Source organism: Microcaecilia unicolor, chromosome 10, assembly GCF_901765095.1.
Source record: "Microcaecilia unicolor chromosome 10, aMicUni1.1, whole genome shotgun sequence".
Taxonomy (NCBI): domain Eukaryota; kingdom Metazoa; phylum Chordata; class Amphibia; order Gymnophiona; family Siphonopidae; genus Microcaecilia; species Microcaecilia unicolor.
Window position 1 is genome coordinate 136,502,161 of NC_044040.1, and position 15,622 is coordinate 136,517,782.

General features: G+C 49.5%; 1 protein-coding gene across 1 annotated transcript in view; it reads left to right on the forward strand.

Annotated features, from left to right (window-relative positions):
* Positions 1-15,622, forward strand: part of HDLBP (high density lipoprotein binding protein) — a gene marked incomplete in the record, with an annotated part of 521,467 nt that overhangs the window by 334,054 nt on the left and 171,791 nt on the right. Inside the window, 1 exon segment of the mRNA XM_030216982.1 lies at positions 10,714-10,859. Coding sequence (XP_030072842.1) covers positions 10,714-10,859 — 146 coding nt within the window.

The window sequence follows — 15,622 nt, forward strand, 5'->3', positions numbered from 1 at the left end:
ACTGCTCCAGATAAGCTGTTTTTCTCTCTGTGATTCTGCAGGAGAGAGGACAGCTTTATTTCTTTTTTTGCGGATAGCGATGGATTGTTTTTTTCCTTGGATGTTCTGTTTAACAATGATATCTATCTACAAATAATGGGCACTGCGCGATGGGCACCAGGACAGCACCCCAATATGCCAACCTCTTTATGGCTGAGCTGGAAGAGACATTTCTGAATACATACCAGACCAAACCCCTAAAAAAATACCGGTACATCAATGACATTTTTATGGTTTGGATTGAGGGGGAAGAAACTCTGAAACAAGTTTACAATTCCTTCAATACATACTATCCAACAATCAGATTCAAAATTGACTACTCCCCAGAAAAAGTCAACTTTTTGGACACCACAGTCTCAATCAGCGATGGATATATACAGACATCCATATACAAGTAACCCACAGACAAATGCAGCTACCTCCACAACCCCAGCTTCCACCCTTCACATACAAAAAGAGCCATTATTTACAGCCAAGCCACAAGATACCACCGTATCTGCTCTGACCCAGGGGGCAGAGACAGGCACCTTGAAACCCTGACTGCATCCTTCAAACAGAAAAGCTACAACCCCAAAATAATCTCCAAGAATATTGCCTCCGCCCTCAAAACACCCAGGGAAAATCTGCTACAATACAAAGAAAAAAAGCCACAGACAGAATCCCCCTTATAGTGACATACAACCCAGAGCTGGAAAAACTAAGAAAAATCATAAAAGATCTGCAGCCTCTACTCCAGGAGGATGAATTACTGAAAGAGATATTCCCATCCCCACCAGTGCTGGCCTTCCGACAGCCACCCAACTTAAAACACAAGCTAATTAGAAGTAAGCTACCAACACAGGCTCAAAAAGAAAAGAATGGCACACATTCTTGCAATATATCTAGCTGCAAACTATGCCAAAACATTTCGCAGGACGCCACCGGTCATTCACAAAGGAAAAATATTCAACATTAAGGAATCTTTCACGTGCTCATTTTCTAATGTGGTATATATCATTCAGTGTAAAAAATGCAACGAAGGCTGCTACACCGGAGAAACCAGTCAGATGCTAAAGAAGAGATTTAATTTACATAGACACCATATGAACAATGCCAGTACTAATAAAGATGTCACGCCTGTGGGGCAGCACTTTACAAAACCAGAACACTGTACCAGTGACTTCATGGTAAGAATCTTAAAAGGGAACTTTAAAACAATACAGGAACGTAAGACCTTTGAAGTCTAAGATGGCCGCCAGTTAAAAGCTGGGAACAGAGAGCTCCAAGAATCCGTTATATCACTGAACCCAGTGAATAACTGACCCAATCTGACATCTGTCAGAAATCAGATGAACGGACTGAGGTCCACTGAATCGATCTAACAGCCCGCCCAAAACGGCCTGAAATGGCAAATATTGGCAGTCAATCAAAACTTGGAACAGAGAGCTCCAGGGAACCATTATCCCCCTGAACCCAGTGATCCACTGATCTGGTCGATATTGACCAGCAACGGATTCAATGAACTGTGGCCCACTGAATCGATCTGACTGCCCATAATGACCTGAAATAGCCTGAATCGGCTCGAGAGGTGAGAGAAATAGTGGAGGGAAGGAGAAAGGAAGCCTAGAGTGTTCCACGTGCTGCACTCGTGACCGTGAGATGGCCGCCAAATAGACAATCATAGGAGAAACTGTCTCCGGGACCTTCCCGGAGATTAGCGGTGGACCAGCCGTGATTGGACAGGTAGACACTGCAGAGACACTGCGGAGCCTTGGGAGCTAAGTCCCGGTCGCCCAAGCTGCGAATATCCTAGGATTACCCTCAATCGAGGCCCACTGTTGTCCAATCGCAACTACCCCGAAGAAAAGCCGCGACCACCCCAAATCAGAGCCGCATTGCCACCCGGCCTCAGCGTCCACCCGAATACGCTTACCTCTAGCGATATCTCCCGAGTCACCGTTTCACTCAACTGATGAGCTATAACCAGGTCGTGGTCGAGTCTGAGGCCTGGGCAGACTACAGCCGACGCGTCGGACAGCCCTGTCTCGGGTGAACATATCAGAAGAGGTCCCGGGTTCTGCAGCTGCTACAGGACCTGACGAAACTCAGTGCACCAGATCTAAACAGGACACGATCCCTGACCCTGACTCTCGAGTCCGCATTTGAGCCTTCCACGTGGCTAGGAGCGTCTCCGAGGTTCAGTGCGACTGGCGACAGAAAGAAATATGGACATTGAGTACACCACTTTTGTATACCACACCTTTGGCGCTGCTGTGAGTGGACCAGCTGTCTGGACGTCCACTAGAGTGATAAGGCATAACACATCTAACTGCTAACGTTGCATCGTCTGCAACCTCAACTCCATTCCTGCCTCTATCCTTTGCCCCTGCCTGCGTCTTCTGTTCCTGTCTGCGTCTTCTTTTCTTGCCTGCGTCCTCTGCCCACGTCCGTGTCCTCTGTTCCTGTCTGCGTCCTCTGCCCCAGCCCGCGTCCTCTGTTTCTGTCTGTGTCCTCTGCTCCAGCCCGCGTCATCTGTTTTTGCCTGCGTCCTCTGATCCAGCCTAATCTCCAGTCCTGCAGCCTCAGCTCCAGCTGCCTCACCTTGTTTGTTACTGTTAGCTAACGCCTGGGACTGCCTGAGTCTATACATATGGCTCCATTTCACATTCTGCTCCTAGTTCTGTCCCTTCCCAATCTACTCCTCCACCCGAAGCCATTATGCAGTACAGTTATACATTGCCCTTTCGTTCATTATACTACCTCACCATCTCTCTTGTCCTCTTCCTCCCTCCTTGCTTTCTGCCTTCATCCCTTCCATTTTACCTTCCCCATTATATCTGAACTCATCTCGCCTTCATCGCCACTCTTCTCCTACTCTCCTCCATACTCTCTTACTCCTTCTTCCTTCTGCTGGCGACATCAATCCTAATCCTGGTCCCCCCCCCCCCCCCCCCCCCCCAACCCTCATCCTGTTTATACAGGTCGCACCATGATCTCTCTAATCCCATCTCTATTCCTCTCCTCCCCCCCTCTTCTCTGCCCTTCTCATATGCCCAATGGAATGCCCTCTCTATTTGCAACAAACTTCCCTATATCCCTGACCTTTTTATCACTCCTAGCCTCCATCTGCTCGCGATAACTGAAACTTGGCTCTGCTCTGATTCTGCTTCAGTCGCAGCTCTCTGCCATGGTGGTTATTTCTTCTCCCATACTCCTCACCCTATTGGCCTTTGTGGTGGTGTTGGTCTATTACTCTCGCCCTCTTCCAAATTTCAATCTCTTCCACCATCTCTGTTTTTCTTCCTTTGAAGTCCACTCCGTTCGCCTATTCAGTCCTTTGCCTCTTAGAATAGCAGTTATTTGTCGTCCCCCTGATAATCCCTTTCATCCTTTCTCAGCGACTTTGCTTGGCTTTCCTTCTTTCATGATCCTTCCTCCCCCTCCCTCATCCTTGGTGACTTTAACATTCATGTTAATGATCCCTCCAACTCTTACATATCTCAGTTTCTCACCTTAACATTCTCCTTCAATCTCCAACTATGCTCTACTTCCCCTACCCACAAAAATGGTCACTGTCTTGATCTTATCTTCTCCTATAGCTGCTCTCCCTCCAATTCCTCTACCTCAAATCTTCCCTTTTCTGACCATCATCTAATAACCTTCACACTTAAACTTCCTCCCGCCCAATCCCGTCCAATCTTAACCAATCTATCTAGGAATCTCCAAGCCATTGACCCTACTACCCTATCCTCCAATGTCTTGAACCTCTTCTCTACCGCTACACCATCCAAATCTGTCAATGATGCCATCTCTTCCTACAATACTATTCTATCCTCTGCCTTAGATACTCTTGCACCTCTCATGCCCCGTCCTATAAGACGTACCAAACCCCTGCTTTGGCTAACCCCTAAAATCCGCTACCTATGTTCTTGTACCTGTTCCGCCGAATGCCTCTGGCTGAAATCTCGTGCCCTTGCTGACTTCTCACACTTCAAATTCATATTGACCTCCTTCCAATCTGCTCTCTTACTTGCCAAACAGGACTACTATGTCCAGCTGACTAATTCTCTCAGCTCAAACCCTCGACTTCTCTTCGCCACACTAAACTCAAGGTGCCTCCACCTCCAACTCTCCCCTCACTATCTCCCCAGACCCTAGCTGAGTTCTTCCAGGACAAGGTTCAGAAGATAAACCTCCAATTCTCTACCAAACCACCCCACCTCTCCCTCCCCTTTTCCGTTCCCCTATTTCTTCAACCCCTCCGTCCTTTTCCTCCTTTCCCAAGATCACTGATGAAGAACATAGTAACATAGTAGATGACGGCAGAAAAAGACCTGCATGGTCCATCCAGTCTGCCCAACAAGATAAACTCATATGTGTATACCTTACCTTGATTTGTATCTGCCTTTTTCAGGGCACAGACAGTACAAGTCTGCCCAGCAGTATTTTCCGCCTCCCAACCACCAGTCCCGCCTCCCATCACTGGCTCTGGCACAGACCGTATAAGTCTGCCCTCCACTATCCTCGCCTCCCAACCACCAACCCCTCTTCCCCCACCTGCTCCGCCATCCAATTTCTGCTAAGCTTCTGAGGATCCATTCCTACTGCACAGGATTCCTTTATGCATATCCCACGCATGTTTGAATTCCGTTACCGTTTTCATCACCACCACCTCCCGCGGGAGGGCATTCCAAGCATCCACCACCCTCTCTGTGAAAAAATACTTCCTGACATCTTTCCTGAGTCTGCCCCCCTGCAATCTCATTTCATGTCCTCTCGTTCTACCGCCTTCCCATCTCCGGGAAAGATTTGTTTGCGGATTAATACCTTTCAAGTATTTGAACGTCTGTATCCCCCTGTTCCTCCTTTCCTCCAGGGTATACATGTTCAGGTCAGCAAGTCTCTGCTCATACATCTTCGAACGCAAACCCATACCATTCTCGTACCTTTTCTTTGCACCGCTTCCATTTTTTTTAACATCCTTCACAAGGTACGGCCTCCAAAACTGAACACAATACTCCAGGTGGGGCCTCACCAACGACTTGTACAGGGGCATCAACACTTCCTTTCTTCTGCTGATCACACCTCTCTCTATACAGCCTAGCAACCTTCTCGCTACGGCCACTGCCTTGTCACACTGTTTCGTCGCCTTCAGATTCTCGGATACTATCACCCCAAGATCCTCTCCCCCTCAGTACCTATCAGACTCTCACCGCCTAACACATAAGTCTCTCGTGGGTTTCTACTCCCTAAACGCATCACTTTGCATTTCTTCGCATTGAATTTTAATTGCCAAACCTTAGACCATTCTTCTAGCTTCCTCAGATCCTTTTTCATGCTTTCCACTCCCTCCCGGGTGTCCACTCTGTTGCAAATGTTAGTATCATCCGCAAATAGGCAAACTTTACCTTCTAACCCTTCGGCAATGTCACTCACAAATATATTGAACAGAATCGGCCCCAGCACCGATCCCTGAGGCACTCCACTACTCACCTTTCTCTCCTCCGAGCGAACTCCATTTACCACCACCCTCTGTCGTCTGTCCGTCAACCAGTTCCTAATCCAGTTCACCACTTCGGGACCTATCTTCAGCCGATCGAGTTTATTTAAGAGCCTCCTGTGGGGAACCGTGTCAAAAGCTTTGCTAAAATCTAAGTAGATTACGTCTATAGCATGTCGATGATTCAATTCTCCAGTTACCCAATCAAAGAATTCAATGAGATTCGTTTGGCACGATTTCCCTCTGGTAAAACCATGTTGTCTCGGATCTTGCAACTTATTGGCTTCCAGGAAATTCACTATCCTTTCCTTCAGCATGGCTTCCATTACTTTTCCAATAACTGAAGTGAGGCTTACCGGCCTGTAGTTTCCAGCTTCTTCCCTATCACCACTTTTGTGAATAGAGACCACATCCACCGTTCTCCAATCCCTCGGAACCTCTCCCGTCTCCAAGGATTTATTAAACAAATCTTTAAGAGGACCCGCCAGAACCTCTCTGAGCTCCCTCAATATTCTGGGGTGGATCTCCTCCGGTCCCATGACTTTGTCCACCTTTAGCTTTCCAAGTTGTTGAAACACACACTCTTCCGTGAACGGTGCTATATCCATTCCATTCTCAGGTGTACTTTTGCCAGTCCCTCGCGGTCCTTCTCCAGGATTTTCTTCAGTGAAAACAGAACAAAAGTATCTATTTAGCAAATTGGCTTTTTCTTCATCATTATCTACATAGTTCGCTATATCTTTTAGTCTCACTATTCCCTTTTTAGTCATTTTCCTTTCACTAATATACCTGAAGAAATTTTTGTTGCCCCTCCTTACATTTCTAGCCATTTGTTCTTCCACTTGCGCCTTCGCCAGATGTACCTCTCTCTTGGCTTCTTTCAGTTTCATCCGGTATTCCTTCCCATGTTCCTCCTCTTGAGATTTTCTATATTTCTGGAACGCTAACTCTTTAGCCTTTATTTTCTCAGCCACTTGCTTGGAGAACCATATCGGTTTCCTTTTTCTCTTGCTTTTATTTACTCTCCTTACATAAAGGTCTGTGGCCCTATTTATTACTTCTTTCAGCCTGGACCACTGTCCTTCCACTTCTTGTACGTCCTCCCAGCCCATCAGCTCCTTCCTCAGGTATTCCCCCATTTTACTAAAGTCAGCATGCTTGAAATCCAGGACTTTGAGTTTAGAGTGGCTGCCCTCCACTTCAGCTGTTATATTAAACCAAACCGTTTGATGGTCAGTGTTTCCCAGGTGTGAACCCACTCGGACATTTGACACACTATCCCCATTTGTGAGCACCAGATCCAGCATCGCTCCCTCCCTCATGGGTTCTGTCACCATTTGTCTGAGCAGAGCACTTTGGAAAGCATCCACGATCTCTCTACTTCTTTCCGATTGGGCAGACGGAACCTTCCAATCTACATCCAGCAGATTGAAATCTCCCATCAAGAGAACCTCTTTTTTCTTTCCTAATTTTTGAATATCTGCGATCAGATCTTTATCTAGTTCCTCTAATTGTGTCGGGGGTCTGTAGACAACAACCACGTGGACAGAGGTTCTATCACATCTTCTGTCCTCCTCAAAACGAACTACCTGTTCCTCTGAATCCCATTCTTACCCATCTTAACACCGTCTCTCCTACTCTCACCCCTTTTATCTGTCATATCCTCAATCTCTCTCTTTCCACTGCGACCATTCCTTACGCCTTCAAACATGCTGTCATCACACCGTTCCTGAAGAAACCTTCACTTGACCCTACCTGTCCTTCCAACTATCGGCCCATCTCCCTCTTCCCCTTCCTTTCCAAGTTACTTGAACGCACCCGTTCACCGCCGCTGTCTTGACTTTTTCTCATCTCATGCTGTTCTTGACCCACTCCAATCTGGCTTTTGCCCTCTTCATTCAACTGAAACTGCACTTAACTAAAGTTTCCAACGACCTGTTCCTGGCCAAATCCAAAGGTCTCTATTCTATCCTCATCCTTCTCAATCTATCCGCTGTTTTTGACACGGTTGATCACAGCCTACTCCTTGATATGCTGTCCTCATTTGAATTCCGGGGCTCTGTTCTTTCCTGGTTCTCCTCCTACCTCTCTCTTTCCACCTTTAGTGTACACTCTGTTGGATAATCTTCCACTTCTATCCCACTACCAATTGGTGTACCTCAGGGTTCTGTTCTCGGTCCTCTCCTGTTCTTCATCTATACTTCTTCTCTTGGCTCTCTAAATATCATCCCATGGCTTTGAATACCATCTCTATGCTGATGACTCCCAAATCTACCTCTACCCCCGAAATCTCAACCAGCATCCAGACCAATGTCTTAGCCTGTCTATCTGATATCGCTGCCTGGATGTCTGAACGACATCTGAAACTTAACATGGCCAAAACCGAGCTTCTCATCTTTCCCCCTAAACCTACCTCTCCCCCTTTTCTCTATTTCAGTGGATGGCACTCTCATTCTCCCTGTCTCATCAACTCGTAACTTTGGGGTCATCTTTGACTCCTCTTTCTCCTTCTCTGCTCACATTCAGCAGATTGCCAAAACCTGTCGTTTTCTTTCTCTCTAACATCCACAAAATCTGTCCCTTCATCCCTGAGCACTCTACCAGAACCCTTATCCACACTCTTTATCACCTCTCGTCTTGATTATTGTAACCTGCTTCTCACCGGCCTCCCTCTTAGCCATCTCTCTCCTCTTCAATCAATCCAAAACTCTGCTGCTTGACTCATTTTCCGCCAAATTTGCTATGCCCACATTAGCCCTCTCCTTAAGTCGCTTCACTGGCTCCCTATCCGTTTCCGTATTCAATTCAAACTTCTCCTATTGACCTATAAGTGCATTCATTCTACCGCTCCCCAGTTCCTCTCCACTCGTGTCTCCCCCTATGTCCCCCCCTTGAGTACTCCGTTCTGTAGATAAATCTCTTATCTGTCCCTTTCTCCTCTACTGCTAATTCAAGACTCCATTCCTTTTATCTCGCTGCACCTCATGCCTGGAATACTTCCCGAGTCTGTACGTCTAACTCCGTCTTTGGCTGTTTTCAAGTCCAAACTCAAAACCCACCTCTTTGCCACTGCATTTGACTCCTAACTCACTTGCCCTGTCCTTTATCCTCACCTCTTTATTCCCTACCCTTAATTGTTCTGTCTGTTTACCTGTCTTATCTAGAATGTAAGCTCTTTGAGCAGGGACTGAACAGGAATCCTGTTCAGAAGGAATGGATCCTAAGGAGCTTAGCCGAGATTGGGTGGCAGAGCCAGTGGCGGGAGGCGGGGATGGTGCTGGGCAGACTTATACGGTCTGTGCCAGAGCCGGTGGTGGGAGGCGGGACTGGTGGTTGGGAGGTGGGGATGGTGCTGGGCAGACTTATACGGTCTGTGCCAGAGCCAGTGGTGGGAGGCGGGACTGGTGGTTGGGAGGTGGGGATGGTGCTGGGCAGACTTATATGGTCTGTGCCAGAGCCGGTGGTGGGAGGCGGGGCTGGTGGTTGGGAGGCAGGGATAGTGCTGGGCAGACTTATACGGTCTGTGCCCTGAAAAGGACAGGTACAAATCAAGGTAAGGTATACACAAAAAGTAGCACATATGAGTTTATCTTGTTGGGCAGACTGGATGGACCATGCAGGTCTTTTTCTGCCGTCATCTACTATACTACTACTACTACTTAACATTTCTAGAGCGCTACTAGGGTTACGCAGCGCTGTACAATTTAACAAAGAGAGACAGTCCCTGCTCAAAGAGCTTACAATCTAATAGACAAGTGAACGGTCAGTCCGATAGGGGCAGTCAAATTGGGGCAGTCTGGATTCACTGAATGGTAAGGGTTAGGTGCCGAACGCAGCATTGAAGAGGTGGGCTTTAAGCAAAGACTTGAAGACGGGCAGGGAGGGGGCTTGGCGTAAGGGCTCAGGAAGGTTGTTCCAAGCATAGGGTGAGGTGAGGCAGAATGAGCGGAGCCTGGAGTTGGCGGTGGTGGAGAAGGGTACTGAGAGGAGGGATTTATCCTGTGAACGGAGGTTACGGGCGGGAACGTAAGGGGAGATGAGGGTAGAAAGATAGCGAGGGGCAGCAGACTGAGTGCATTTGTAGGTAAGAAGGAGAAGCTTGAATTGAATGCGGTATCTGATCGTAAACTCCAAATACATTGGGAGAAGTATATATATTTCTAAGCAAAATTTTAAGCACCCCAGGTCAAACTGTATGCTTTAATGAACAAAAACCTCAATATGGTGCAAACATTAATGCATAATTACTATATATTTGCTGCTTTTAACACATTGAAAAAAAATAAAAATTGAATGTTGCATATGCAGAAGTTTGGATATCCAGTTAATCACCACATTTATTTTTAATTTAATAAAGGAACAAAAATTTATTGGCTTATTGCACTTTCAGTTAGTCAGGTGATAACTGAACACGTACTCTAATCATTCTAGCCTCTCAGGTTGTATCTGTTTTACTGTCTACTTACAACAACTTTGGGAAAGCCTATATATATTAAAAAAAAAAAAAATCTCTAAACACTTCCACTATGTTACTATGACTGTCTTTTGTGTATGGTGTACAGTGCTGCATATGCCTTTTAGCGCTATAGAAATAAGTAGTAGAATGGTTAAATATTTTGACACCCACCAGACAGGACTTAAAGATCTGGGTTTTCTAGCCCATTATAAACCATAAAAATGTACTGCTTTGTCCCCCTCCTGTCTCCATTCCTATCTCACCTGTCTCTCTTCCTGTCTCTCACCTATCCACCTCCATCCTGTTAGACTGTCAGTGGAATGCTTTGATGTTTCAATTATATATACTGTCATCTACCAACATTTGCTTATTTCCAATCTGATGAAGAAGGGCAACCTTCAAAAGCTAATCAAGAAATGTATTAAGTTATGTCCAATATAAAAGGTATCATCTTATTTTCTTTTCCAAGAGAAATACTATAATTCGATGGATAACATACTTATTTCTGGAATTTTTCAAAGAACTTTTCAGAATATTAGCTAGAAATTGGTTTACTTTTAACTGGTAAATCATTCCACAATATAACTTTTTTTCACTCTCTGAAAAACAGAACATTATTATGTCATGCATGAGTTCAGTGTGGTTTTCAGCCACACATTTGACATCTCAATGCACCAAATCACTTTTGACCTGGGAGTATGAAGCAATCACAGTTGTGTTATATGTTCATTCTTTTCAGCTTCCCGTGCTGAAGTGGCAGTTCAGGAGAATGGTGAGGAAAGTAGAGAGGTAAAGGAAGCTGATGCTGACTCTCCAAAGAAGAGTGATATCATCATAATTTCAGGACGCAAGGAGAAGTGTGAAGCTGCAAAGGAGGCGCTTCAGGTATGTAGAGATGAACTTCCCATGTAATCTGAAGTGAGGAGCCTACCCTTTTTATTTGTATTAAATTTACTATTAAAATTATTCAGATGTGGGCAAATGGAATGACAAATAGTTAAAAACTATTAGCTTTAGCATCTGTTATGGAAAGCTTAAAGCTTCTAATTTTTTAATGTGTGTTCACATGTTTAGCTGTTGTCTTTGTATGTGTCTGGCTTGGGAGAAGTTGCAGTTAGGGTACTTGTGAATGATGACATAGGGGTAGAGGGGTGGTTTTGGGGAACATAGATAATTGGGTATTGGCAGTTTGAAAAGAGCAATTCCTAATTGCTTTGTTTCTGTGCTTTAGAAGCTGGAACTGCTTCTCTCAAGAAAATGCTATTTGTTTTATCCATTTATCCCTAATCCAAGATTTAACTTAGCCCCCCCACCCCCCAAAACCTCACCTTCCAAGTCATCTTTCTTAGTCACTCTCCTTTTCAGCCTGTCAAAACCACACACTCAGCCTGCCTAATACACGCTCTTGGCTCCCTTCATAGCCCTCCGTATATTCCTACTGTCATTCTTTTTAAATCTTCCTTTCTTTTATAGGCTTAGATTTCTATACTTCTCCGAGGACAAGCAGGCTGCTTGTTCTCACGACTGGGTGACGTCCGCGGCAGCCCCCACCAACCGGAAAGAAGCTTCGCGGGACGGTCGGCACGCAGGGCACGCCCACCGCGCATGCGCGGCCGTCTTCCCGCCCGTGCGCGACCGCTCCCGCCAGTTCCTTTTTTTCCGCGACTGGAGAGAGTTGTGCTTCTGCCACTCTCTCTGTTTCAGCCGCCGGATTTTTCGACCGCGTTTACGTGGATCGTCGCTTCGCTTCGGATTACCGTTCGGTTTTCCTTTTTCTTGTTTGTTAAAAAAAAAAAAAAAAAAAATCTCTGCGCGTGTGGAGCACGCGCTCCCCTTTTCCCTCGCTTCCAGCGGGGACGCCACATTGCGGCCTAGTGGTCGCTCGGTCGTTTATCTTTTCGTGGTGTGATTTTAGCCACCATTGACGACTTGACTTCGCCGACGCGATTTTTCCGTCGATGTCCTCGAAGGTCCCGAGTGGATTTAAAAAGTGTGGTCGCTGCGGCCGGCCGATCTCGCAGACCGACACCCACGCTTGGTGCCTCCAGTGCCTCGGGCCGGAGCACAATCTCAAGTCGTGTGCTTTGTGTCTCGGTCTCCGGAAACGGACTCAGGTTGCGAGGCAAGTTCTGCGGGACCGTCTTTTTGGAACTTGCGCCGGCCCCTCGACGTCGACCTCGACGGCATCGGTATCGAAGGCCGGTTCTTCGGTACCGGTATCGATGCCCGAGACATCGGCACCGATGGCAGCGACCCCAGGAGAACAGGTCCCGTTGGCCCGCCGGTCCGCCGGTGAGAGTGGGGTTGAGAGGCCGCGTGGGCAGTCGGCCCCGGTCACTCCCTCAGCTCGTGAGCCACGGGACCGACCCCTGTCTGACCCGGTGCCTCGAGACCGAGGGGGATCGACCTCCTCCTCCTCCATGCCCTCCGGCGCCGGTGACGTGCATCGAAAAAAGGATAAGAAGCGTCGTCACCGGACGCCCTCGGTGCATCCCGAAGAGGAGTCGACGCCGAAGCGTCATCGTCGAGAGGAGAGGTCTCCGTCGGTTGTGGAGGTACCGACGCGTCGGGGTTCCGGCACCTCGGTGCCGTCTCCTGGCTCCCAGCAGCTTCCGGCACCGACACCCTTACCGGCCCCACCGCCTTTCCCGGCAGCGGGCCTGGACAAGTGCCTCAGAGCCATCCTTCCGGGGATCCTGGAAGGGCTGATGCGCCAGGCTGTGCCGGCGCCGGGGGTGCTTGTGCCCTCGGCGCCGATGACTGTGGCGCCGGCGAGCTCTAGCCCGGCGCCGGGGCTGTCGACACCGCCGCCGCTTGCGGTGCCGGTCTCGACTGCCACGCAGGTGGAGTCCCCGTCGACGTCGATAGAGGGAGCTCCGTCCCCGCCGGCGCGGGAGTCCACCGCTCGACGACACCGAGACTTCGGTGCCTCGACGTCGAGCCGGGCCCGGTACAGGACTCAGCTACATGAGCTAATGTCCGATACCGAGGATGAGGACTCGTGGGGGGAAGAGGAGGACCCTAGATATTTCTCCTCAGAGGAGTCTACGGGCCTTCCCTCGGACCCCACGCCTTCACCGGAGAGGAAGCTCTCACCTCCTGAGAGTCTCTCCTTTGCCTCTTTTGTGCGGGATATGTCTATCAGCATTCCCTTCCCCGTGGTCTCTGTGGAAGAGCCGAGGGCCGAGATGCTCGAGGTCCTCGACTATCCATCACCACCTAGAGAGTCCTCCACGGTGCCGCTGCACAATGTCCTGAAGGAGACACTGCTTCGGAACTGGGTGCGACCATTAACTAACCCCACCATTCCCAAGAAAGCAGAGTCCCAGTACAGGATCCACTCCGACCCAGAGCTCATGCGGCCCCAATTGCCCCATGACTCAGCGGTCGTGGATTCTGCTCTCAAGAGGGCACGGAGTTCGAGGGATACCGCCTCGGCGCCCCCGGGGCGGGAGTCTCGCACTCTGGACTCGTTTGGGAGGAAGGCCTACCAATCCTCCATGCTCGTGACCCGCATCCAGTCATACCTGCTCTATATGAGCATCCACATGCGGACCAATGTGCAACAGCTGGCGGACCTGGTCGAGAAGCTCCCGCCGGAGCAGTCCAGGCCTTATCAGGAGGTGGTCAGGCAGCTGAAGGCATGCAGAAAGTTCCTGTCCAGGGGTATTTTTGACACCTGTGACGTGGCATCTCGTGCTGCGGCCCAAGGTATAGTGATGCGCAGGCTCTCATGGCTGCGCGCCTCTGACCTGGACAACCGCACCCAGCAGAGACTGGCCGACGTCCCTTGCCGGGGGGATAACATTTTCGGTGAGAAGGTCGAGCAGATGGTGGACCAACTGCATCAGCGGGAAACCGCTCTCGACAAGCTCTCCCACCGGGCGCCTTCAGCATCCGCCCCCACGGGTGGGCGTTTTTCCCGGGCACGGCAGGCTGCACCCTATTCTTTTGCAAAGCGTAGGTACAACCAGCCGGCCCGAAGGCCTCGTCAGGCACAGGGACAGCCCCAGCGCGCTCGTTCTCGTCAACAGCGTGCGCCTAAGCAGCCCCCTGCGCCTCCACAGCAAAAGCCGGGGACGGGCTTTTGACTGGATCCACGGGAACATAGCCGCCCTACAAGTGTCCGTACCGGACGATCTGCCGGTCGGAGGGAGGTTAAAATTTTTTCACCAAATGTGGCCTCTCATAACCTCCGACCGGTGGGTTCTCCAAATAGTGCGGTGCGGATACGCCCTGAATTTGGCCTCCCTGCCTCCAAATTGTCCTCCGGGAGCTCAGTCTTTCAGCTCCCATCACAAGCAGGTACTTGCAGAGGAACTCTCCGCCCTTCTCAGCGCCAATGCGGTCGAGCCCGTACCACCCGGGCAGGAAGGGCAGGGACTCTATTCCAGGTACTTCCTTGTGGAAAAGAAAACAGGGGGGATGCGTCCCATCCTAGACCTGAGAGGCCTGAACAAATTCCTGGTCAAAGAAAAGTTCAGGATGCTTTCCTTGGGCACCCTTCTGCCAATGATTCAGAAAAACGATTGGCTATGTTCCCTGGATTTAAAGGACGCATATACTCACATACCGATACTGCCAGCTCACAGACAGTATCTCAGATTCCGCCTGGGCGCACGCCACTTTCAGTATTGTGTGCTGCCATTTGGGCTCGCCTCTGCCCCACGAGTGTTTACCAAATGCCTCGTGGTGGTAGCGGCCTACCTACGCAAGCTGGGAGTGCACGTGTTCCCATACCTCGACGATTGGCTGGTCAAGAACACCTCGGAGGCAGGAGCCCTCCGGTCCATGCAGTGCACTATTCAACTTCTGGAGCTGCTGGGGTTTGTGATAAATTACCCAAAGTCCCATCTCCAGCCAACTCAGTCTCTGGAATTCATAGGAGCGCTGCTGAATTCCCAGACGGCTCAGGCCTACCTTCCCGAAGCGAGGGCCACCAATCTCTTGGCCCTGGCTTCGCAGACCAGAGCGTCTCAGCAGATCACAGCTCGGCAGATGTTGAGACTTCTGGGTCATATGGCCTCCACAGTTCATGTGACTCCCATGGCTCGTCTGCACATGAGATCTGCTCAATGGACCCTAGCTTCCCAGTGGTTCCAAGCCACCGGGAATCTAGAAGATGTCATCCGCCTCTCCACCAGTTGCCGCACTTCACTGCTCTGGTGGACCATACGGACCAATTGACCCTGGGACGTCCATTCCAAATTCCGCAGCCCACGAAAGTGCTGACGACGGATGCATCTCGCCTGGGGTGGGGAGCCCATGTCGATGGGCTTCACACCCAGGGTCTGTGGTCCCTCCAGGAAAAGGGTCTGCAGATCAACCTCCTGGAGCTCCGAGCGATCTGGAACGCACTGAAGGCTTTCAGAGATCGGCTGTCCTGCCAAATTATCCAAATTCGGACAGACAATCAGGTTGCAATGTATTACGTCAACAAGCAGGGGGGCACCGGATCTCGCCCCCTGTGCCAGGAGGCCGTCGGGATGTGGCGTTGGGCGTGTCGGTTCGGCATGCTCCTCCAAGCCACGTACCTGGCAGGCGTAAACAACAGTCTGGCCGACAGACTGAGCAGAGTCATGCAACCGCACGAGTGGTCGCTCCATGCCAGAGTGGTACGCAAGATCTTCCGAGTGTGGGGCACCCCC